This window comes from Pristis pectinata, chromosome 31, assembly GCF_009764475.1.
Source record: "Pristis pectinata isolate sPriPec2 chromosome 31, sPriPec2.1.pri, whole genome shotgun sequence".
NCBI lineage: Eukaryota > Metazoa > Chordata > Chondrichthyes > Rhinopristiformes > Pristidae > Pristis > Pristis pectinata.
The window spans coordinates 17146717-17173577 of record NC_067435.1 but is presented as its reverse complement, the minus strand read 5'-3'; the positions used below and the strand labels follow the sequence as shown (position 1 = coordinate 17173577).

The 26861-nt window shown below is 43.9% G+C and overlaps 1 protein-coding gene across 1 annotated transcript in view; it reads right to left on the bottom strand.

Annotated features, from left to right (window-relative positions):
- LOC127584930 (very-long-chain enoyl-CoA reductase) overlaps nucleotides 1–26861 on the bottom strand; it is a 63134-nt gene that overhangs the window by 27673 nt on the left and 8600 nt on the right. The window contains exons 2-7 of the mRNA XM_052041950.1: nucleotides 15842–15892; nucleotides 9903–9954; nucleotides 6162–6206; nucleotides 4517–4620; nucleotides 2613–2728; nucleotides 1059–1164 (exon numbers count right to left, since the gene is read on the bottom strand). Coding sequence (XP_051897910.1) covers nucleotides 1059–1164; nucleotides 2613–2728; nucleotides 4517–4620; nucleotides 6162–6206; nucleotides 9903–9954; nucleotides 15842–15892 — 474 coding nt within the window. The remainder of the gene's footprint in view (nucleotides 1–1058; nucleotides 1165–2612; nucleotides 2729–4516; nucleotides 4621–6161; nucleotides 6207–9902; nucleotides 9955–15841; nucleotides 15893–26861) is intronic.

Below are 26861 nucleotides of genomic sequence, written 5' to 3'. Positions count from 1 at the left end.
CTGAAGAAGCTTGATGCTATCAAGGATTTGATCAGCACCCCATCAACCACTCATTGCCTCCATCACCAGCGCACAGTGGCTGCAGTGAGCACATCTACAAAATGCACTACAGTTACTCTGACAGCACCTCCATCACCAAGGAAGACAAGGCAATAGGTGTATTGGAAACACCGCCGCCTGCAGGTGCCCCTCCAAGTCGCACACTGTTCTATTTGGAACATATCTCCAGTCCTTCATCATCGCCAGTAACATCCTGATCTCCAAAATTAATAACGAAAATCTTGAAGATTTGATCATTCATATTTGATTGAATACAGAAGGTTGGAATGGGGTAAACCATGCTGTCTAAAGTTATCAGCTCTCAATGACACACCATAACCATTTCCCCTGAAAAGGAAAACCAGAATGAAGGGAAATAACCTCAACATCAGAGCCAAGCCATTTAGGAAGGGCATCAGAAAGCATTTTAATCCCATCCCTTCACAAAGGGAATCTGGAACACCACCGCCACTGGCCTCCACCACCTCAGTTGAGGATGCTGGTGGTCAGCTAGAACTTTCAAGATTGAGAGGTTTTTTTTGGGGGGGAGTGGGCTACAGGTTTCAAGAGCGTAAAGAATTAAACAAAAAAATCCGCCTTGACCCACGTTAACGATGGAGCAGAATTGAGAGGCTGTTGGGCTTACTCCCGTTTCTAGGTACTAAGTTCTATGTGCAACAAACTGCTGGAGGAACTCAGCGGGTCAACCAGCATCTGTGGAGGTGGAGAGGGGAGAGGAACTGACGAAGTTTTGGGTCAAAACCTTGAATTAGAGTCCTGACGCAGGGTTTTGACCCGAAACGCCGACAATTTCTTTCTCTCCCACAGGTGCTGCTTGACTCACTGAGTCCCTCCAACAGATTGTTTGTTGCTCCAGATTCCAGCATCTGCAGCCTCTTGCATCACCAAGTTCTATGTCCCCTGGCCAGGGGTCTTACTTACCAGGCAAGTGAAAAGCTCGATACCGAAGGACAAACCACAAACAATCAGAGAGTAAACATAGTACAGGTCAGATTTACCTTAAAGATGTTTCGAAACGGCATGGTGCCATGGGAAAAGCGATGAACAAACAATGTCTCCAGCAGCCTCTTAATGTAGTGGAAGGAGTGGCAGATACAGGCCAAGCTGTGGGAAGGAGAGCAAGAGAAGCATTTACCTCAATGGATGCCCACCGCATAGCACTGGAATTTGGCAGAGCACTACTTAACATAGCTGGTACCCTGCTGGGGTTTCTCACTGAAAACAACAGGCAAAAAATATGTATAATTGCAGCCATCAGTAGAGAACATTCAACATTTCAGTGTCTCCCACATTCTATCCCCCTACTCCCCTCACTAATGTCACAGAATCCAACTAATCTTTTACCACAACAAAAAGAAACCTATCTAATTTTTAGCATGTTTGTCTTGTTTCTCTAACTTACCCCACTCCCAAGCCATGATAAATAATCAGATCTCATTTAGTACATTTTTCTTCCCTTTCTAACTCCCCCAAAATATGGAGTTTTCTTTTGTATTCAATAGATCCCCACAATAAACTTAACATAAACCTGCACCACTGTTGTACATCTACTAACTGGTTCCTTTAGGGAAGGAAAGTTGCCCAGTCTGCATGTGATGCCAGTCCCAAAGCAACATGGCTCTCAGCTCCCCTATGAAATAAGACCAGTTATTTCTCAAGCGCATCTAAGATGAGCAGTAGATACTGGCCTTGCCAGCAAAGTACACGTCACAGACAATGTTAGGCAGAATATTGAAGGACCTTGATACTGTTACTGATGCCACCTTCTGGATTAAAAATCACCGATCATACCCGGGTAAAGAACAGGTTCCACTTTTATAGATGTTCTTGTCGATTTTGTCCATAAATCAGAAAATACACAAAAATCACTTGCAACGGTAACCATACCTTCTCAGTATTGTTATGAATGGTATCAAAAACACATAAGACTAATAAGAAAGAACAACTACTAAAAGTGGAGAGACAAACTACTTCTGTCATTTGTAGGAATGAACCTATGTATGTATATTGGACTTTAAAATTTAATAACATTATGGGGCTCGCTTGTACATACAAGTGTCCATAAGTCGGGTTGTAACCTGGGGACAGCCCAATTACCAATCTACTTCTTCAGGCAGATGGAGAATTGGTGGGGGAGCCAGGAGTTCTTCCAGTCTTTCCTCAAACAGCTGATCTCTACTGCTAGCCAGTAACCACAGTTAGAATACAAGACCACAACCTGCCCACTCTCCCTTGTCTAGGACTGTACAAGGAGCAAGCCAGCAACTGTAGAATGGTAATGCTGCAAGAACTCAGGAGCATTATAAAAAAAGTAAAAACATACACCAGTATAAAACAGATCCCTAATGATAAAGGACAGGGAAAACAGCTGAGTTGTTGATTGTTTGGGCTGACCTTGAGAATAATGCCATTCTACTGCCTATCCCCAGTTGCCTTCATGTAGGTGGTAGTGAACCTTCTACAGCTACTACAGTCTCTGTGGAATTTTAATTATTTAGGTCTAGAAGAATAATAAAAGGTTAGTCCCAATAATTTGACAACTTTTAACTTACTGCACAACTGAATGTGGACTCGAAGTGAAAGCATATTTAGGACCATAAATAAACGGCAGGCGGAAATAGAAGAGCAGGTAAATTAACAGAGGCCCAGCGTACTCAGTGAGAAACACCTAGAAAGAAATAACAAAGCAGATCAAATCACTTTCCGTCTTTGACAGGTTTCCAGAACCATGTTTCTTTTGCCAAGTTTCCTTTATGGTTAAAATCTTTTAATTCACTGAGCCTCTTTGAAGAAGCTGAAAGAGCGAGAGATCACCCCACTATGCTAGCTTGGCTCAGTGAAAGAACTCATCCCACAAAAAGCTGCGCATTCAATTCCCGCTCCAGGAATGGAATGGACAGAAACTCCAGCAGGAGACTGGCAAGAATTACAATGTCTGTTTATGTGGGCTTTGATCAGGATGGGCAACTCTCCAATTCAGGTTGGTCCTTTGGAGTTGCCATCTTGTACTAACCAGATCAAACCCTCTGACAAAACCTCTAATAGGCCAATTAATCCTGCTCCCTAAACCTATCTCTTTGGTCTGGAAAACATTTCACTTCTGACATATACATCAGATTCCCTTTTTAATAAATGCTGGTGAATCTCCTTCCACCAACCCATTTATAGAAACTGGTCAACTATTTTTCAAAAAACAATCTAAATTTATTTAATGAGCCATCATCTTCCCTAACTACACTAAGTCTTTCACATTTACAATTACATTCGCCTGCTGCAGCACAGCAGTCAACTTTCACAGTTCCACCAGCATCTGGTCAGCAGTTTGTACTGTGGCACTGAGATACTGCAGGCCTTTCTGATTGGGAGATGTGATGGGCACCCAGATATTTTCCAGAATTCAGTATGACTGCATTTACATTTTGTCTTGGGCTGCAGTAAATTAACATAGTTGTGAGTAAAAGAAAACATTTTGATTCATAAGATGGAACCAATTAAAATCAATAGTCAAACCATCAAACATTTTGCACACGAAAAATGTTCACTCAAAAGTTTCAACAATTAAGATTTCCAAACGAAACAGGAGACTGTTCGGCCCATTTTCCCTATAACCCACTCTCCTCACATTCCCAACAACTCCTCCAGATTCTACCACTCACCTACAAACTAGGGGCAATTTACAGCAGCCAAGTAATCAACTCGGACATCTTTGGGATATGGGAGGAAATGGAGCACCCACAGGAAAACCAAGGGGTCACAGGGAAAATGAGCAAATTCCACACAGACAGCACCAGAGGTCAGGATTCAACCTGGATCGCTGATGCTGTGAGGTAGCAGCTCTGCTAGCTGCGCCACTGTGCAATCCTAACGGCAATGCCCTCCACATCAGATATTAGGTGGATGTTAAAGATCCCACATATCTATTCAAAGCAGGGCAGGAGCTTCAATGTTCTGTGGAAGATTCTTGCCTCAACCATCATCAATTCTCTCTGGGCTGTGTACAAAATTGATAAGTAAATTGTTGTATACAATAATTATGAGAGGTTATGGTAAACCTGTGTGGCATCAGCCATGGCATAGTTGTCTCTGAGAAAGAAAACTTGTGATTGTTTCACTCTGGAGCAGGGCACATAAATCCAGGCTGGCACTTCAGGCCAAGACTGAAGGAAAAACTGGTAAATTGGTTTATTATTGTCACATGTACTGAGGTACAGTGAAAAACTTGGCTTACGTACAAATACAAATCAATTCATTACAACAGTGTATTGAGGTAGTACAAGGTAAAACAATGGAATACTGCATTGGAGTATTGCAATGTTGGAAGTGCCATCATTTGGATGAGCTGATAAACAAAAGATCCCATCTGCCCTTTCTGGTGGTGCATTAGCTACTAGGTTCACAGAGTTATACTGACTTGGCAACATTTGTGATTAAAGCATTGATGTTATTAAGAACTTACCGTGACCCACCCAATTTGAGCACCGAGGTCTTTGAAGTAAAGGGTGGCTGTGGTACCAACGGGGAGATTCTGCAATATTTCTTCGTCCCTCAGTGACTTCCCTTCTGCAATATCAAGCAAGAGAGATATCCCAAACTGCTTCCTCTCAGTTGCGGACTTAACAATAACAAAGGTCAGGGCCGAGGCTATTGATCAACCTTCTCCACCCTTACAAGCGGGTGGCTTCAAGCTATGACTGGATCTACCCCATTCTCCTACTGTTTTAATCTATATGACTATTATCGAGACTTGAAAAATTTAATGTTTAAAGCAAATCATCTTTAAAAGGAAATTTGGATCCAGCAGATTAATAAAATGAAGCTAAGCTTAGAATTACTTTACACCAGACAATTCAGTACTTTGTCACACACTGTGGCAACGTTGGAAAATGGATTCCTTGCCCTGCTAATTTCCCATAACTCATGCTTTGACTAAATTTGGCCCTGGGGGTTGTAGGAGGAATGCTGGCTGGAGCTCTCGAAGAGTTGAGCAAAACCCTCAACTGCCTTGTAACTACTTCTAAAGGGGAACTCTTGTAGACTACAAGATGACCATCCTCTCAGCTGGAGGCTACTTGACAAAAGGAATGTAGAAGGACAGTATGTTTGTAAACAAGGAACATAATATTTAAAATTAATGGGTTAATCTATCACCTAATGAAAGCAATAAATGCCAGCTGCATACAGTGACACAATTCCTGCCAATGTCTGAATAATTACTCCATCAATCATGCCTAAAGAATACATTTACACATAGAATTTGCATGATGTAGCTATCCAACACTCAGTCTGTTTTACTAGATATATGATCTTGGTTTAAGCAACAGGTTATGTTGTAGTTTCAATCTCGAGTTCAGGGCTGTCTAGTCATAACTTCAATAGCTGACACTGTGGCACCAATATTAGTTCAGGGACCTTTACGGAGCTTCAAAGGCCAAACCCTCTGGATCATATACAGAAACACGGTGCAAAAAAATGCCACACATGCATGCATACGACTGGTTCCAACTAAACTTCACATATTCACATTTGTTCGATGTTACTTAACATTTTACCCAACCAAAAAACAAATTAATCTGACACTGACACCCTAGTTTCAGAAGCTTTTGGGGGGGAGCGGGGGGGCAGGGTGGTGGTGCGTGGGGGGAAGGAGTATCTCAGATTCCACCACTATGTTTGCAGTGTTTCCTGACATCATTTCTAACAGGCATGGATCCAATTTTGTCCTCTATACCCCCACTTCAGTTTAGTTTCAGTAGATTTAATGAGTGATTAAGGGAATACAAGACCTTAAGTAACCTGCTCCATAATTTCCTCAGTTTCATTCTGGCGAATCTGTGCTGCACCCTTTCCAAGAAGTCACCCCCATGAGGTCAGGCACAGTATCACAGTACCAGCAGGTCACCACAAGGCGATAGGGACACATTCATACTTCGTGATTCACCGGGGCGATTTTGTTTAGGTCACTAGGAAGCTTGGACATAGCAAGGCTTGGGAATGTGCAGATGGTAATGCCAGGTGCAATGACACCCCTGATACCAGAGTACTGGGGCAGGCACCAAGCAGTATACTGTGCTCTCTGGATGAGAAGTTGGTTTATAACTTACTTGGGTCTAATCTGAGGGATTGCCTGGCAGGGTACCACTGGGTATCTGAAACAGAAGGGTAAAATTATCTCATTAATACACATTTCCACATCAGACTATGAGTTTGCATCTTACCAGTAAAAAGAGACAATTTAAGATACTGTATAATCATTGCAATCACTACTACTTAAAACAGCCCCATTAAAATCAGACAGTCACTACTGTTGGCTTAAGCATGATCACCATTTCATTCTACCATCAGTCCCAAAGTCATTGGTTGGGAATTGTAAGCATTCCTTCATTGTGGGCAGAAACACAACATAATGCCTGGAGTAAGTTGGGTGTTTAGTGTCTTTGCTGTCATAGCAACAACTATTATTCAGATCCTGAAATGGAAAGGATTTCCCAAGGATGGGTGTATAACAAACTTGAATCTTTTAGCTAGAACTATCAAGCTACACGCCTTACAGCAACAATGGCTTTGACTATTAAGTTGTTATGATTATGAATACCTGTCACCGAGCCAACTAATCTCAGCTACCGAGCCTCGGGGATTGCTAAAATGAACACCTCTGCAGTCTATAAAAAAGAGATCAGCCAGGATTCTCACTCTTGATCACTATTCAGCTCCATTGCTGGAAGTCCACAGTTGGACCAGAGGGTAACAGAGACCCCAGCAAGCCTAAGATTCTGAGGGACTGGAGGGGGTGGGGGGGGGAGGAGGTGAACAAGAGGAAAAAGTATCTCCAGCAACACCCAATTGTAAAACATTAAGTAATGATCAGCTGTTGTTAATAGTCATTGATTAACATATTAGAGAACAATGGTAGAAAAGTGTGTCTCAACATGAAGCTGGAGTGATCACACTTAGCTCACATTTAAAAAGGTAGTTCTTAGGAGACTCTGGCTTCCTACATACGTCAGTTAACTTCTATCACTTTACTGATGATTATAATCAGCCTTTGACATGGTTCTTTTGATCGCTGTGTGTTCACTGTCAACTTACTGACAGACTAGTGGCAACACCATCACAAGTTAATATATAAAAATATTACAGCTGCCTCCTTGTGGAATGCAACGGCAGAAACTTAAAAATCTGATTCCTGCTCAGAGGCGACGAGCTGATCTCAGTTGTGGACAGGCCATGCCGTTGCTGCTCTCAGACTCTTCACTGAACGGCCAAGATTCTTGCTCCCAAGATTTTAGAACACCGAAAAACTACAGCACAATTCAGGCCTTTCAGCCCACAAAGCTGTGCCGAACATGTCCCTACCCTAGAAATTACTAGGCTTACCCATAGCCTCAGCTCCATGTACCTATCCAACAGTCTGTTAAAAGACCCTATCGTATCCGCCTCCACCACCATTGCCGGCAGCCCATTCCACGCACCCACCACTCTCTGAGAAAAAAAAACTTACCCCTGACATCTCCTCTATACCTACTCCCCAGCACGTTAAACCTATGTCCTCTTGTGGCCACCGTCTCAGCCCTAGGGAAAAGCCTCTATCTACCCTACCAACACCTCTCATCATCTTATCAGGTCCCCCCTCATCCTCCGTCGTTCCAAGGAGAAAAGGCCGAGTTCCCTCAACCTGCTTTCATAAGGCATGCTCCGCATTCCAGGCAGCATCCTTGTAAATCTCCTCTGCACCCTTTCTATGGCTTCCACATCCTTCCTGTAGTGAGACGACCAGAACTGAGCACAGTACTCCAAGTGGGATCTGACCAGGGACCTATATAGCTGCAACAATACCTCTCGGCTCCTAAATTCAATTCCCCGATTGATGAAGGACAATATACCATATGCCTTCTTAACCACAGAGTCAACCTGCGAAGCCGCTTTGAGCGTCCTATGGACTCGGGCCCCAAGATCCCTCTGATCCTCCACACTGCCAAGAGTCCTACCATTAATACTATACTCTGCCATCATATTTGACCTACCAAAATGAACCACTTCACACTTATCTGGGTTGAACTGCATCTGCCACTTCTCAGCCCAACTTTGCATCCTATCTCTGTCCCTCTGTAACCTCTGACAGCCCTCCAAACTATCCACAACACCCCCAACCTTTGTGTCATCTGCAAACTTACTAACCCACCCCTCCACTTCCTCATCCAGGTCGTTTATAAAAATCACAAAGAACAAGGGTCCCAGTACAGATCCCTGAGGTACACCGCTGGTCACCAACCTCCACGCAGAATACGACCCTTCAACAACCACTCTTTGCCTTCTGTGGGCCAGCCAGTTCTGGATCCACATTGCAATGTCCCCTTGGATCCCATGCCTCCTTACTTTCTCAATAAGCCTTGCATGGGGTACCTTATCAAACGCCTTGCTGAAATCCATATACACTACATCTACTGCTCTCCCTTCATCGATGTGTTTAGTCACATCCTCAAAAAATTCAATCAGGCTTGTAAGGCAGGACCTGCCCTTGACAAAGCCATGCTGACTATTCCTAATCATATTATAACTCTCCAAATGTTCATAAATCCTGCCTCTCAGGATCTTCTCCATCAGCTTACCAACCACTGAGGTAAGACTCACCAGTCTATAATTCCCTGGACCATCCCTACTCCCCTTCTTGAATAAGGGAACAACATCTGCAACCCTCCAATATTCCAGAACCTCTCCCGTCTCCATCGACGATGCAAAGATCATCGTCAGAGGCTCCGCAATCTCTTCCCTCGCCTCCCACAGCAGCCTGGGGTACATCTCATCTGGTCCCGGTGACTTATCCAACTTGATGCTTTCCAGAAGTTTCAGCACCTCCTCTTTCTTAATATCTACATGCTCAAGCTTTTCAGCCTGCTGCAAGTCCCCACTACAATCCCCCAGATCTTTTTCCGTAGTGAATACTGACGTAAAGTATTCATTAAGTACCTCCGCTATTTCTTCCAGATCCATACACACTTTCCCACTGCTACACTTGATAGGCCCTATTCTTTCTCATCTTATCCTCTTGCTCTTCACATACTTGTAGAATGCCTTGGGGTTTTCCTTGATCCTGCCCGCCAAGGCCTTCTCATGCCCCCTCCTGGCTCTCCCAATCTCCTTCTTAAGCTCCTTCCTATTAGCCTTACACTCTTCCAGATCTCTAACAGATCTTTTGACTAGATTTATTATAGCCTTCGTACACCACGGTTCCTGTATCCTCTCGTGACTCCCCTGTCTCATTGGAACATGCCTATGCAGAACTCCACACAAATATCCCCTATTTTTTTTCTCCCTGTGATGGCCAGAGATGTGGCCACCTTCTCAAATGGTACCACTTAACTTGGCTGACAACTGGTTAAAGCCAGGAAACAATCACCAATGAACTCGGTAATGCAAATGGCGATGGAAGAGCTGGACTGCACTTAATGTTTAGGCTGCTTGTGACTGTGCTGAAATAGAACTATCATTCAGTGAGACGGGAGGGGGACAAAAATTAACTACATTGCAGCTACTGCGGTGTTTCAGACCTGTATTGCCATTTTCCCAGTGTCTGAAACCACTGACCAGTGTCAAGGGCTCAAATTTGAATCCGAAGCCCATTAGAAAATGCAAGCTTGGGCAGCAGCTGCAGGTGAGAGAGTGTAATGGACAGTTAAACAGGGTACCAGGATAAAAGGGACTCGAAGGACAACAGCTTCTGTCAGGTTATCTAAAACAAAACAGCACCAGGAGTAAAAACAGGAAAGAAAAAGAAGCTTGGTGGGAGTGGGACTCTGGTTTAACACTTTGCCGATTATCAACCAGCAGCCAAGCTGGGTACTTACGGTTCTTATGGAACATAACCTTGATCTCTCCGATCGTGGCATTTGGCTCCACCTGTTTAAAGATTTCAATAATTAGTGTAAAAGGCTCAATCAGCATCCACCCTTTAGAGTCTGGGCTACAGAAATCAGAATAAATTACCTTTGGTAACATAAAATCCCAGAATTGAGGGCCAATTATTTAGCTAATGGATGCAGCACAGCTGAGCCTGCACCTTGCAGCAGAGGTGAAATGGACAGCAATCTGGGCTGAAGTTTGCTGATTTTATTTTAAACTTCTCTGGTCAAGGGATTCAAAATTTAAATGCTGTATCAATCAATACACCCTCCACTCCGTCAGCCCTGACACCCTCCATTAGAGATTAGTTAAGTCAGCAGAAAATGAGGATCAAACCAGTAATCCTGCTCCTCCGTGAGAGTCCCAAATGATCCCCAAGGATAGAGTTTTTGGGTTGGGGGTGAGGCATTATGAACTCAGGATATCAATGCCAAAAGAATCAAAGATCCATGTTCTCCTCCTCAGGAGTCTTTGGTCTTCATACAAGCATCAAGGGAATTCACTTCAGAGGCTGGCACTGGGGCAGGAACATAGTTGTAAGAAGAGAGGTGAAAAACAATCTTCAGTCCTGCCAGTATTTTCTCCAGCGCTCCGAGCAAGCACTCAGCACCCAGCGCCAACAAATGCTGGACCCATGAAATCAGACCAGCAATTTGGGAAAAGGATTACGCAACAGGGCAGGTACTATAAAACAACCGAATGTAATTTTTGCTTTCTTTAAATTGTAACCTGAAAATGTGTTGAGCAACTAATGATGTCAACCCACATCCCTCAACTAATACCTAAACCAGATAAGCTGATCATTTATCTCATCTTATTCCTTCAGTCCTAGAATGACAATATCTCAAAAGTACTTCATTATGATATACTTTGGGATAGTCAATGCTGCGAAAAGTGCTGTGTAAATCTAGATTTGTTCTTTCCTAAACTGCACTGACCATTGCCCTATTCAATATGTGCCTACAAGCTCCTGAAATAGCACAAGAAACTACCAGGGATGGAGTACATCCACAATAAAACCAAAGGGCAGAATAAGAGCTATAAAGGGTGCAAGGGCTGGAGTGAGACAAAGCACTGGAGAACACAGCAGACGTCTCCAGTGGCACTGCTATCTTTGGTCCCTAAAGTAGCCTACCAGTAAGAATGAGCCGATTCCCTTGCAGCCTCCTGCTTCTTCAGGGAGCAGAAGATGCAGTCCACTGCCAATATCATAAAGCGAAAGCAGTATAAAGTAGGCCAGTGTCACCAGGCCTGGAATGGCCTATAAGCGCCCATAACTTACATCCAGCTGGAGCTATCATTTCAAACATCAAATGTGTTCTATAAGATGGGGACAATATTCCTTGTGGCTGGGCGAGACAAGATTCAATAATGCCCCTAGATGTTGCAGAAGTACCAGAGCATGTCTGACCATCGTAGGTCATCCAGGTATGGAGGCAGCATGGTAACACAGCAACTGGTACCACTGTCTCATGGCTCCAGGAACCCAGGCACAATCCTGACCTCTGGTGTTGTCTGTGTGCTGTTTGCTTGTTCTCCCTGCCACTGTGTGGGTTTCTCCCGAATGCTCCGGTTTCCTCCCACATCCCAAAGATATGCTGGTCAGTTAACTGACTGCAGTAAATTGCCCTACAGTGGTAATTAGCAAAAGAACTAAAGGAGAGTTAGTGGGCGTCTGAGAGAGAATAGGCTACAGAGAAATAAGGAGTGGGGAAATGGGACTGATGGGATTGCTCTGCTGGGAGTTGATGTGGACCCAGTGGATAAAATGGCCTCCTCGTTGTAACTAGTGCACATCTTTTGTGCCTTGGTTCCTACTACAGACAGGCACTTAATCAAAGCTCTGGAGGGAATGGGTTAATTAATAAAGCATTTGATGTCTCTGGGCCTGTACTCCATGGAGCGCTGAGGGAGGGATCTCATTGAAACCTACTGGATACTGAAAGGCTGGATAGAGTGAACATGCAGAGGATGTTTCCATTAGTAGGACAGTCTAGGATCTGAGGGCACAGATTCAGAATAAAGGAAAGTCCCTTTAAAACTGAGATGAGGATGAATTTCTTCAGCCAGAGGGTCTGTGGAATTCGTTGCCACAGAGGGCTGTGGAGGCCAAGTCATTGGGAGGTTCTTGATGGGTAAGGGGGTTAGGGGTTAAGGGGAGAAGGTGGGAGAAAGGGGTTGAAAAAAATATCAGCCATTATTGAATGGCGGAGCAGACTCAGTGGGCTTAGTGCCAAAGGTTTAGATGGGGTGGAGCTTGTTAAGTGTGTCCAGGACAGATTCCTGTCACAGTATGTTGACAGGCTGACTAGAGGGAATGCCATATTAGATCTAGTATTAGGTAATGAACCAGGTCAGGTGACAGATCTATCAGTGGGTGAGCATTTGGGGGACAGCGACCACTGCTCCATAACCTTTAGAGTTGTCATGGACAGGGATAGGAGCAAAGAGGACGGGAAGATATTTAACTGGGGAAAGGCAAATAATGAGGCTATAAGGTGAGAACTTGAGAGTGTAAATTGGGACGACATTTTTGAAGGGAAATGGAGATGTGGTCGTTGTTCAGGGAGCTCTTGCAGGATCTTATAAATTTGTCCCGGAGAGGCAGGGAAGGAATGGCAGGGTGAAGGAACCATGGGTGACAAGAGAGGTGGAAAAACTAGTTAGGAAAAAGAAGGCAGCATACATAAGGTGTAAGCAGCAAGGATCAGACAGGGCTCATGAGGAATATAGAGTAGCAAGGAGGGAACTTAAGAAGCGGCTGAGGAGAGCTAGAAGGGCACATGAAAAGGCTTTGGCGAGTAGGGTTAAGGAGAATCCCAAGGCTTTTTACTCGTACGTGAAGAGCAGAAGGATGGCTAGAGTAAAGGTAGGTCCGGTTAAAGACAAAGGTGGGAAGCTGTGCCTGGAAGCTGTGGAAGTGGATGAGATTCTCAATGAATACTTCCCTTCAGTATTCACCAAAGAGTGGGGTCTTGATGACGCTGAGGACAGTGTTGGTAAGGGTAATGTTCTAGAGTATGTAGATATCAAGAGAGAGGATGTGTTGGAGTTGTTAGAAAATATTAGGACAGATAAGTCCCCAGGGCCTGAAGGAATATTCCCCAGGCTGCTTCGGGAGGTGAGGGAGGAGATTGCTGAACCGTTGGCTAGGATCTTTGAGTCCTTGTTGACAACAGGGATGGTACCGGAGGATTGGAGGGTGGCGAATGTTGTCCCCTTATTCAAAAAAGGTAGTAGGGATAGTCCAGGGAATTACAGACCAGTGAGCCTTATGACTGTGGTGGGTAAGCTGCTAGAAAGGATTCTAAGAGATAGGATCTATGATCATTTAGAGAATCATGGACTGATTAGGGACAGCCAGCATGGATTTGTGAAGGGAAGATCTTGCCTCACAAGCCTGATAGGGTTCTTTGAGGAGGTGACCAGGAAGATTGATGAGGGTAGTGTAGTAGATGTGGTCTACATGGATTTTAGTAAGGCGCTTGACAAGGTTTCGCATGGTAGGCTTCTTCAGAAGGTCAGAGGCCAAGGGATCCAGGGAGGCTTGGCCGTGTGGATTCAGAATTGGCTTGCCTGTAGAAAGCAGAGGGTTGTGGTGGAGGGAGTGCATTCGGATTGGAGGGCTGTGACTAGTGGTGTCCCATAAGGATCGGTTCTGGGACCTCTACTTTTTGTGATATTTATTAATGACTTAGATGAGGGGGTGGAAGGGTGGGTTAGCAAGTTTGCAGATGACACAAAGATCAGTGGTGTTGTGGATAGTGTGGAGGGCTGTCGAAGCTTACAGAGGGATATTGATAGGATGCAGAGCTGGGCTGACAAGTGGCAGATGGAGTTCAACCTGGAGAAGTGTGAAGTGGTACACTTTGGAAGGACAAACTCCAAGGCAGAATACAAGGTAAATGGCAGGATTCTGGGCAGTGTAGAGGAGCAGAGGGATCTGGGGGTTCATATCCACAGGTCACTGAAAGTTGCCACACAGGTGGATAGGGTAGTTAAGAAAGCTTATGGGATGTTAGCTTTCATAAGTCATGGGATCGAGTTTAAGAGCCGCGAAGTAATGATGCAGCTTTACAAAACTCTGGTTAGACCACACATAGAGTACGGAGTCCAGTTCTGGTCGCCTCATTATAGGAAGGATGTGGAGGCATTGGAAAGGGTGCAGAGGAGATTTACCAGGATGCTGCCTGGATTAGAGAGTATGGATTATGAGGAGAGACTAAAGGAGCTGGGGCTTTACTCATTGGAGAGGAGGATGATGAGGGGAGACATGATAGAGGTATACAAAATATTAAGAGGAATAGATAGAGTGGACAGCCAGCGCCTCTTTCCCAGGGCACCAATGCTCAATACAAGAGGGCATGGCTTTAAGGTAATAGGGGGGAAGTTCAAAGAAGACGTCAGAGGGAGCTTTTTCACCCAGAGAGTGGTTGGTGCATGGAATGCACTGCCTGGGGTAGTGGTGGAGGCTGATACATTGGTCAAGTTCAAGAGATTGTTAGGTAAGTATATGGAGGAATTTAAGATAGAGGGATATATGGGATGAAGGGGTTAGATAGTCTTAGGTCTGGTTTGAAGGTCGGCACAACATGGTGGGCCAAAGGGTCTGTATTGTGCTGTATTGTTCTATGGTATGACTGAATGGCCTAATTCTGCTCCTATATCTTATGGTCTAATCCTGATCAACATTGGGCTTGTATACTAACTAGCTTCTAACCCAGTGGAGGTGAACGCAGGCCTGGTCTGGCAGCAGCATTCACCTTCCTCGGTGTCCACAGAGCATATGTCAGCAACTTCCGCATTGATCATCATCAGGGTGGACCCGATGACCCCACACTGGACATTGACCAACAATGTCATCAGAATCCAAACCCCCCCTAACATCAATGCATGCCACCCACATGGCAGGAAATTCCTCCAGGTAGCACAACAGACAGCTGACACCTAGTCTGACATCCTAGCAAAAATATTCCATAATGACAAGCTTTCCCACATAATCCCTGCTGACCTTTCATGTGGGAAGAAGTTCATGAAGTTGAAAATTAATACAAATGTGCTTACAGCACCTTTGCTCTTTTGCAGACGGACTCCGATAGCAACTCCTGGCCAACACTTGCCAGTTATATGGTTCTGAAGGTTCTAATGACACTTAGCACCACCTCTCAAAACAAACTTTGCAACACAGTAGACTGGAACTGCAGTCACAGCAGTGGTGGCGGTGGGATGATTTTCGCACTCTATGGGAAAACTGTGAAAGCATGCAAAAGCCACAGACAAACCTAGATTCTTTCAGGAATCCTTAAGATAAGCACAGAAAGGCTGATCAGCTTGAATTGGCTCTTTGGGAAAGTTATCAACGAATTCCATATCCATCCTTTCCCCACAACTTTGTAAATATTTTCTCTAAACACTTATCCAATTCCCCTTTGATCTGCTTCCTTCATACTTACAAATGTAGCTCAGAAATCTGCTTTAGCTCTGCCAATCACCTTAACCCTGTGCCCTAGGTATACTGTCCCTTCTACCACAGCAAACATTGCTTTTTATTTATTCTATCAAATCTCCTATTAAACTCTGCTCTCAAGGAAAGCAAGTGCCTCATTTCTCCACCATTCCCTTTATAACTAATTCCTCAACCACCCTTTGAAACTTTATTGCATTAGTATACCAGAGCAAAATCATGATTATAAATTGATCACGAGTACAATTTGAGGTGATTAATCAAAGAAAGAATTTACAGGGTGTAGGTTTGAGAGCAGATTCCCCATTGAAAGTACTGTATCAACACTAAACATCGGCTATCACATGGAATAGCCCAACCAGTTAGTGCAGACATGCATACTTTTTTGGAGTTAAACAAAGGACATGTGATTGTGCTTACCTTGTCCAGAAAACTGAGCTTCTGCTTCGTCCTGGCATCCAAGATCTCCACCTCAAAAAAAACACAAGCTTTTTTAGATTTCTTCTGCGGTTTTATGGCGCGATTGGGGAGAATTAATCCATTAGCCATCATCAGGTTTGGCTCTGGCAACATCACACTCGTGTCCATTGTCTCTGCCGTCTGTTCCACTCTAAAAATTGATCTGTCTTTTCCTCTTTTTAAAAGGCTACAAGAGAAATCAAGTCACTGCTCCTGCCCGTGGCACAGGGAGCTGACATAAAACCCAGTTATCTGTTGCTTCTAGATAGGGCAGCTGTAAAAAGGAGACAGCTCAGAGAAGAAGTAACCCGATAGCCCCGGAATCTGAGCTGTGACTCTAACTAAATATAATCTAATTAAAAAGCAAACCACAGGAGAACATCTGGGACACGGAAAGCTTGGCAAAACAGAGGAATCTATTCATATTTTTTTAAAACTAATAAACATCCCATAATGTCCACTGTCATGACACCTGGGAGACCAGACAAGGGAGATGAGGGTCAGACAGTGGTTTTGGCCACGAGTCAGGAACGAGCAGCACCTACCACCCACCCCAGCCTCAGAAGGGGGAGGAGATTATGATTGAAAATACACTCTTTGTCAGGCACTTCAGTATTCACCAAGGAGGGGGGCCTTGATGACGCTGAGGACAGTGTTGGTGAGGGTAATGTTCTGGAGCATGTAGATATCAAGAGGGAGGATGTGTTGGAGCTGTTAGAAAATATTAGGACAGATAAGTCCCCAGGGCCTGATGGAAGAGCTGCGAGGTGATGATGCAGCTCTACAAAACTCTGGTTAGACCACACTTAGAGTTTTATGTCCAGTTCTGGTCGCCTCATTATAGGAGGGATGTGGAAGTGTTGGAAAGGGTGCAGAGGAAATTTACCAGGATACTGCCTGGTTTAGAGAGTATGCATTATGAGGAGAGACTAAGGGAGCTAGGGCTTTACTTCTTGGAGAGAAGGAGGATGAGAGGAGACATGATAGAGGTGTACAAAATATTGAGAGGATTAGAGTGGACAGCCAGTGCCTCTTTCCCAGGGCACCAATGCTTAATACAAGAGGGCATGGCTTTAAAGTAATAGGTGGGAAGTTCAAGGGAGATATCAGAGGAAGGTTTTTTACCCAGAGAGTGGTTGGGGCATGGAATGCGCTGCCTGGGGTGGTGGTGGAGGCAGGTACATTGGTCAAATTCAAGAGATTACTAGATAAGCATATGGAGGAATTTAAAATAGAGGGATATGTGGGACAAAGGGGTTAGATAGTCTTAGGCAAGGTTTAAAGGTCAGCACAACATTGTGAGCCAAAGGGCCTGTATTGTGCTGTACTGTTCTATGATTCTATTATTTGATGGAAGCCAACCCTTCTAGAATGGGGACAGAATTTCAAGCACCTGGGGACCTATACAAGTCAGGGGAACGTTCAAAATGGTACAACTCCCTAGGCTGTTGCACTTGCATAGAACACATGGCACAGACCCAGGCTATTCTATCCCACACTGATCTCTGCCAGTTGCCTCCTTCTACACTCCAACTGTACTTTAGACTTTAGAGTAGCTAACACTTGGTTCACACGAACCAAAAAAAAATAAAAGGATGGAAGCGGACAAGTATCAATCTTGGACGTGGCCAAGTTCCTCTCAAAAAAGAGCCCCCACCTGATAAAAGTCCTGCTCATAAACATTTGTTTAGATTGGGAGAGCTTTCCCATTGATTAGTCAAACAACAGCCTGGCAGATTCGTACTCAGAACCATACCCAAGGGCAAGACTTCTGCATCACAATCCCTGGGAACAGCCTGTCCCACGGGACAGGATGGACTGACCAGGGATGGCAGCGGAGAGGAATACAGGCAGGAGAGCAGAGTCCTAGGAATGCACAACATTTATTCCAGGACATGAGGTTTCATGGCATCAAGTCACATGTGGGCAAGGAAACCTCCCAATTACCACCACTGACCTCCCTCAGTTAATGAACCAGTGCTCAATGTCAAACAGCCTCTGAAAAGGGCACTGAAAAGTATCAAATTGCACAGAATGCACTCAGGGTGGGGAACTTCAATGGCCATTGCCAAGAGTGACTTTATAGAGCTACCAATGACTAAGCTGGGCAAGTCCTGAAGGATTGAGCTGCCTGACTGGTGCACTCAACTTGCCACAGACCCAATATAACAGATAAACCTACTTGACTCTGTCCTCACCAATCTACCTGTGTACATCTGTGTACAAGTCTGTCTAGGAGCATAAATAGAAGCAACCACCACGTGGTCCTTGTGGAGACAAAAGTTCTGACATCGCCAGAAGGACACTTTCCACCATCATACTAAATGGGAAAGGCTCAGATCTGGCAGTTCAAAACCAGAGGCGCTGTGGACCGTCAGAACAGCAGCACAATGTGTAACCACCACAATGTGTAACCTCATGGCCCTGCATTCCCCTCACTCTACCATTACTATCAAAACAATGGATTAACCCTGGTTCCATAGCAAATGCAGAATGGAATGCCAGGAGCAGCACTAGGCTTGCCTAAAAGCAGCAATGCAGAACAGAAATGTACAAAACAGTATGCAATAGACAGAGTTATGTGATCTTTCAACCAATGGATCAGCTTGAAGCTGCCACATCCAGTCATAAATGGTGGATGACAATTAAACAGCCAACATCCTCAGGCACTGAAGATTAGCAGTGGCAACCACGTTCAACCAGAAGTGCTGAGTGAATGCTCCATCTCAGCTTCCTGCTGAGGTCACCAATGACACAGAATTCAGTTTTCAAACAATTCAGTTTATTCCAATGTAATAAAAGAAATGGCTGAGAGCAGTGGGTACAGCAAAGGCCTTGGGAGCAGGCAACATCCGAGCTGTATGACTGAAGACCTGCACTCCAGTCACACCTCTAACAAACCTGTTCCATTTCATCTTCCCAACAATGTGGAATATTACCCAGGTATGTCGTATTAATAAAAGACAGGACATGTTCAATCCAGTTATTCATTGCTCAGTCTACTGTCAATCAGAATGATAGATGGTGTCACTGACATTGCTTTCAAGTAATTACTCACCAATAATCTGCTCATCAGTGTTGAGTTTGGTTTTCACTAGGACCACTTGGCACCGGGACCCCATTAAAGCCCCCAAGTCAAATTCAAATCAAAGAGCTGAACTCGAGGTAGGGTGAAAGTAATTGCCCTTAGCATGAAGGCAACATTTGTTCAAGCGTGGCATCAAGGAGCCTTGGTAAAGCTGGAGTCAAAAAGGCATCAAGGGAAAAGAATCCAAGGGTTGTGGTTGTTGGAGATCACTCATCCCAGCATGCTCATTTACAATTTCATTTCCATTTGAAACTCCTCAGCAAATGAAGAAGTCCATGACTGCATGTAGCAAGACCCAGTTGACATTTATCCATGTGTTCATAAATGGCATTCACACCAAAATAGCTCCAGATAATGACCAAGAATAATAAGAGTCTAACCACCTACCCTTGACATCAACTGGCATCACGATCAATGAGTCCTCCATCAAACATCCTGGAGTCACTGACCAGAAACTCAACTGGACCAGCACATAATAGTGTGGCTGCAGGAGAAGGCCAGAGGCCAAGTGTCCTGAGGTGACCGACTCACTTTTCAACACTCCAACACCTTTCCACCATCCACAAGACACAAATTATAAATATTACAAATTATAAGGATATTCCCCATTAGCCTCGCTGAAAGTAATTCCAACAACTCCTAAGAAGCTCAAGAACACTAAGGAAAATGCAGCTGTTTCGTTATTTGGTATCCATCCCACCACACAAAACATTCATTGCCTCTACCACCAGCACACAATGGATGTAGTCTGTACCATTTTCAAAATGCACTGTACCTACTCACACTGACTACTCCCTCAGCACCTCACAAAGCTGTGACCTTTACTGCCAAGAAGGTCAAGAGCTTCATGCATATGGGAACATCACCACCTCCATGTTCCCCTCCAAGCTGCGCACTTGAAAATGTATTGACGATCCTTCATCTTTGCTGGTCTAAATGTGGGAATCCTCCATTCAACAGCACTGTCAGAACATCTGTGCAGGTGAAGGAGGCTCACCTCCACCTTCTCAAGAACAATAATCACTGGCCTTGCCAGTGACAACCGGGTCCCGAAAAACAAATAAGGGAAATGATTCCTGGACTGGTCTGGATTAGCTGAGGGGAACCAAGGGGAATTACGCAGGGTAATCTCACCCCTCCCAGCTGCCATTTTTAACCTAGTCTTCCCTAGGGAATTTTAATCTCCCTAGATGAGGTGTAAAGAGGTGGATGTTGGACGCATTTAGTCACATTACTTCTCCATCAAGATTTACATGGCAGCTCCCCCAGTTTCTGATGTTTCCATGGGATCATCCATGAGATCTCCCATTGTTGAACAGTCAGTGTACAATCGGTCTAGAATCAAATGCGAAGTAGCAAGCAAAGAATTCCTGAGCTCATGACCACTAAAGGATGATCGGGGCGTATAATAACTAACCTATGCAGGGACACTAGAAGCTTGGCCATTGCAATGCAAAGAATACCTCTTAGAACACATTCCTATTTTACTAAGCAAATATGAAGTGAAATTCTATCAAAGCTCCCTCAAGTAACTGCACAAGACTTCAACCTCAGACTCTCCACTTGTACAGGATCATGATCTGCCAGGAATCTCAGTGCCTGCCCACAGATAGTTACCAACCACTCACTGAAAAGGAGAACATCTGATAACTTTATCCTCTGCCATCTAGCTGCAGAGCCTTCCAAAACACATTACCGCTATAAACTGGCCCAGGGGATGGGCTAGAGGATAGACCAGTGGAGTCTACGGGCAATCAGTAACCCATTAACCTCAGACCACCCATTACTAATTGTGCGACTGATTACTAATCCCTTGCTGGCTGACTCAGCCAGTTTGAATTACTTATTCCTAGAGGATACTATTCTTGGCATTGTTGCCTCATCGGTGGATAAATCCTGACATCAGAACCAAAGATCTGCATCAGCAATTTGTGCTTTTGCATATTTGAAAAAAAAGCTGCAGGAATTTAAGCTTCAGAGTGTAAGTAAGAGAACCCATTCCCATTGGTTGAAGGACCGAAAACCAGAATATGCAGATTTAAAGACAAAGAACCAGAGGAGGAGAATCATTTTTAGTCGAGTCAGGATTTGGAACACACTGTCTGATCAGGCAATTGTTACTGTAGCTCGAGGTGGAGATTTAGCAGTGGTCTTCAAATGGAAACTGAATAGGTATTAGAGAAAAAGCAGGAGTGGTAATAAATGGCTCTTTGAAAGTGCTGGCGTGCACTCAATGGGCCGAATGGTCTCCTTCTAAGGTTGGGAATTCTATGTGGTACTGGGCTTGTGGGGAAAAAAAGCTCTTTACTGGATACAGGCAGACACTTCACGCCCAAAATGGCTGGTGAACAGGTTCTGATGCAGTCAGGGTTCTGGTGAGCCCTGGTGACAGACGACGTGAAAGCAAGCTGGGTGTGCGTTAATGTGCAAATACTAGCACCTTATTTGCAGCTGTTAAAACTGAGCACTGAGCTAGGCTTGTGTTGCTTATATTAATAGAACCTACAGGCAGGAACAAATGTAGTGGGCAGTGTAGATAGGGAACAACGATCGTCACACAACCGTCCTTCATGGAGAGACCAGAATGTAGAGCAGCACTGAACTTTACCTGGAACCCTGGCTCCATAATCATCGCACAAACAGTAAGCTATCCAGTGCTTTAATCTACCTCCTAGAAAAGCTAATACCAATAGTTGTTAAAGTGCCCCAGAAAACAGCTGAAGTCAGGGGAGTTGTAACATGTATAAGTTGTGACATGTTTGTTAAAGTCTCAATAACATGGGTTAAAAAAGTAGCAAAGCTTCAGCCCCAGTGCATGCTTCAAGGTCTTTTAACAATTTGGATTGGAGTTTGAGACAATGAGTGTGGAGATACTTTAGACAGAAGACTGCAGACCTTTTTGCTGCCAGTCTGAACAGAGAAACTTCAAGCCCTTGACTCCACACAAAATAATTAGTGATTTATATGGTTGCCTGTTTGAAGGTTGGGTGGGGGTGGGGGGAAGAAGACATGAAGGAGAAGGAAGAATGACCTCAGGTTTCTCGAGTTGTGACCGGTTATTTGCAGTAACTTCCTCCGACGAAGGCAGGTAGGGTCTAAGCAGCTGGGCTCTGGGCCAAGGTGCACTCCTGTCCACCATTTGCCTTTCCACAAGCCAGCAGATAACGACACTTGGAGTTATGGAAAGGTGGAAAGAATCATTCTTCCCAATACTGGAACCGGAGTCTGTGAACATTCTGTCACAGCTACTCAAAACCAGTATCATAATACTCGACAGAATGTAGACGAGCTACAGTAACGATTGCTTGGAACTTAAACCCAGACAGTCTCCATTGCAGGAAGACATCATACAGCTGCACCTAAAATCCTTCACACTGTAACACCCTGGTATCAGTATATTATTGTCACATATACCGAGACAGTGAAAAAATAGTTGTTTTGTGTGCCATCCAGGCAGATCATGCCATACATAATTACATCGAGGCAGTAGAAAGAAAACAGAATGCAGAATATAGTGTTGTAGTTATAGAGAAAGTGCAGTGCAGTAGACAAATAAGGTGCAAGGCCACAATGAGGTAGATTGGAAGATCAAGAGTTCATCCTTCAGTGTATGAGAGGTCTGTACAAGGATCTAATAACAGTGGCATAGAAGCTGCCCTTGAGTCTGGTGGTTCATGCTCTACGGCTTTTGCATCTTCTGCTCAATGGGAGAGGGGAGAGGAGAGAATGACCAGGGTGGGAGGGGTCCTTGATTATGTTGACTGCTTTTCCGAGGTAACGAGAAATGCAGATGGAGGGGAGGTTAGTTTGTGTGATGGACTGTGGCAACTCTATGGCAATTAAGTGCCAAGACTGCCCTCCTTCATGGATAGAACAATCAAGTAGCACATGGTATTTTACAAAATGCAGAAACAGCTAAAAGAAAAAATATGTAAATAATGGAAAACCTATGAAGAAACACAATGTTTAGCACCCATAGTTTAAAAAGTCTCCATCATGGGGCTCTTCACGTCAAGTGTGGGCTTGAGATGGGCTGACTGAATGACACTGTGATTAGTTAGCAAGCCCATTATGGTAATTAGTATGGTAGAAAGCAGAGTACAAAGACTGAGACCTCTTTCTTAGCCGGCAGCTCCTATCAACAAAGTGCTAGAAACACTGAGTAGAGCAACCTGAGTTCACATTTCATATCATTTTCATAGTTCTGGAATATTAGCCTTGTTTTCTCTCTCCACAACTGCTGCCTCCAGTATTATCCAGTACACATCAGTATCAGGATCTTGCTTTTGATGTATGACTTTACACTGAGTATTGTAAATGTTATGGTAGGCATTGGATTTGATGCATTTTTGTTAGAGAAATTTTCCTTTGTATATCTTCCAGCTTCCAGAATATGAGCAAGTCTCCGCATTTTATAATGTTTTCCTATTTCAATTTTAAGCTGTCCGTGACTTTTAACCGCCAGTGATTTATTTTTGGCACCTAACTCATGTCCCTTAAAAACATACAAGTGGGTTCTCCGCCACATGAAATGTCTTCTTCTGTGGATCTTCCACTGGGCAAATCTGTTACTGGATAAAACAATCTCGGAATCATAATGTCGAAGTTTACCCTGCTTATAATTCTAGTAACTGTTTTGGGTTTCTCTCTCTGGAACTACACTGATTACATTATGTTCGCACACTATAAAGCTGTCAACTAAACATGGTTCGTTACCACATGTAAAATGGACCATCTCTGTGCTGGTTCTAGAATATTTTATAGCAGGAAACTCCCATGAACACACTACAGAACCTTACCATCTTTCTGACACAAGCTAATTAACTTATGCTAATCTAAATGAAATTTAGTATTCCCTCATTAGAAGACTGTGTGTTCTGCATTCTAGTCTCTACATTCCACCACTTCACTACAGAGGGTCTTAAAAATTCTCAAAATGTTCTTTAATCTTTTTTTTAGCTCCACCTATGAAGTCTCTAGTACCTGCTTGTTATATTCTCCCCCATCTGTGAAGTAACTTCATCCTTAATCAAACTTTTCTTTCTACCGTTTCACCTCTTTCCAACAGATATCTTAATTCCCAAGATTCATGCAGCCATGTCTTAGTAAAGGCTACCATCATGTTACATGCCCACAATGGGCACTTGTTATCTTGGCTTCTTAGGATCTCACTCCAAATGCAGGTCAGTTTGAGTACTGTCCACTGAGTTGTGTCTGATACCTTGAGCGATGCAAGGTTCTTCAAACCATTCAGAAGGCATTTTTAACCAGAACACATCCCATGGCAGGGAATGTCTGAAGCAGCACCAGTATGTATTTAGCGGTGCGGTAATAATGGTGTTTGATCTAGATGTATGCAGATTATTGAATGTATACCTTTGCAGAGGCAGGAGAAGATCACCTTACAGATTTAATTCAACATTTTAGGAAACATTTCAGTGTGCCTGCCCTGAGTAACAGTATGAAGCACTATTTTGCTCACTATAGATTCCCACTGAAGTCTCCTCCATCAGCTAAAAAAAAATCAGCCGAGAGCAAACATAAATGCAAGGTCACCTTGCCTGAAGCTGCCAGCTTCCTAGAGGGAAGTGAATCAATAAAAACTGCTCACAGATTCCACCCAAAGTTGGAATGACATTCAGAGGGGAGGGACGGGCCAAATATCTAGGAAGACACTACAGACATTACACAGTCAGCAGAGCAGATCCCTGGTCAAAGACACATAAAATAGGAGCAGAAGTAGGCCACTTGACCTTTAAGTCTGTCCTGCCATTCATTATGATCATGACTGATCTAAGCTGTCCTCAACTCCTCTTTTGTGCCAGTTCCCTATAACCCTCAATTCCCCGGTCTTTCAAAAATGTATCCACCTCCACCTGAAATACTTCTAATGATCCAGCCTCCACAATGCTCTGGGGTAGAGAATTGCATAGATTCACCAACCTCCGCAAAATGAAATTTCTGCGCATCTCTGTGTTAGATGACCAGTCCCTTTACTCCAGCTGAAAATAGGTTACTACAAGCAGGTTCCCTCCACCTCAGCTGTAGCTAAAGTAGCCCAAAGACAGCTGTTAAACACCTGGGCTAGATCCTAAAACACAATGTTATGATGTAAACTAAATTTCTAAAGTGTACTTACTTTGTATAATCAACAGGAATGGCACCAAAATAAGAAAAACAATTGCAAAAAACTTTTGTGTCAACAGTAGCAGTCCCACCTGAGCCAGAATGCTGTGGATTCAACCACTCCAGGAAAAGGCAGCATATGATCCTGGGTGATAATCCGAGGACCATTTCAGTGTTGGAAGCACGATCTTTCCAATGACATATTAAACCAAGGTCCTGTCTGCCTTCTTAGGTGGCTTTAAAAGATTTCACGGAGCAGGCCAGTTCTCCCTAGTGTCCTGGTCAGTACTTACCCATCAGCAAAACGTCAGCCAGCAATCAGAAACAGCCCTATGGGCTGAATAGGAGACAGACTGCTCCAAATTGTAAAACCCAACTGGAACACTGAGTATCCATTCAGTCTCCCACAATACTCCTGCCAAGCATTGCCTGGATGTTGATAGTCTACGTATTTTTAAGATTAAATCTTAGCAGCAAATGGCTATGTTGACATTAAAAGTGTGCTGTGAGACAAAGCAACCTCACTTATTGTAGTGCATCTGGGAAAAGCATACATACAAGAGGAGGTCCGAGCACAGCTAGGGCCATAGAGAAGAACATGCATTATTTCCAGCTAACAAGGGAAGCCCTCTTATAAAAGACAAATGGGAAACACTAGAGCCCAGCTCTATAAATTTAGTTACATACCACACAAAGTCAGAGCCACAGAGCATGAAACCAGGCTCTTCAGCCCACCAAGTCTGTGCCAACCATCAAGCATCCATGTACACTAACCCCACATTAATCTCATTTCATTCTCCCACATTCCCATCAATAGCCCCAGATTCTAACAGTCACCTATACACTGGCAGTAATCTATGATGGCCAATTAACCTACCAATCCAGAACCGGAGCATGCAGGGGACACCCACACAGTCACAGGAAGAACATGTAAACTCTGCACACACAGCACCCGATGTCAGGATTGAACCCGGTTGCTGGAACTGAGAATCAGCAGCTCTACAAATTGAACAAAGTTGCATGCAAGTTTTGCCGCAGTGTGTCCCTCTTCCCCGGACTTCATTCCAAATCCCCTCCTGCAAAAGGTCCAAATCCAAATTGAGAGATTCTAACACAGAACCTTGCTGCAAATGTTTAAATCGTAAATTTGTTTAACTGATATCTACACTACAAACAAAGATATTTTAAGCTGCTTAACACCACAGGAAACATTAATCAAAATAAAACTGCAGATGCTGGAAATCTGAAGCAAAAACAAAGTACCAGAAATACACAGTGAGTCAGACAGTATCTGTGGAGAGAGAGAAAGACTGCTCCAATTTCAGGTCTAAAGCCCTTCAGAACTAATGACGGTTCACTGACAGAAACAAATGTTTCTCTTTCTACAGAGGCTGCTTGACCTAATGAGTATTTCTGGCATTTTCTGTTTTTATAACATAGGAAACATTCCCAGTTTAAAATAATGAATCCATATCTCTTCAGCAGGGCCTCTTATAGTTGTTTTAATTTTCAGAGGCAAGACTCATCCAGTGCCTTTGTAAAAATAATCGTATTTTCATTCTCAATGATGACGCTGGGATCGATACAATACCCCCACCCAGTGGCACATTGAAGTACTGCACCAACGTTATGGCCTGCATCAAAAGGATTACATTTTAAACTTCCTACCAGAAAGCTCACAGTGCTCACAGTATTCCACTGGAGCATCAGGCTGGATTATGTGCTCAACTCTCTGGAATGGAGCTTGAACCCTCAGGCTTCTTATTT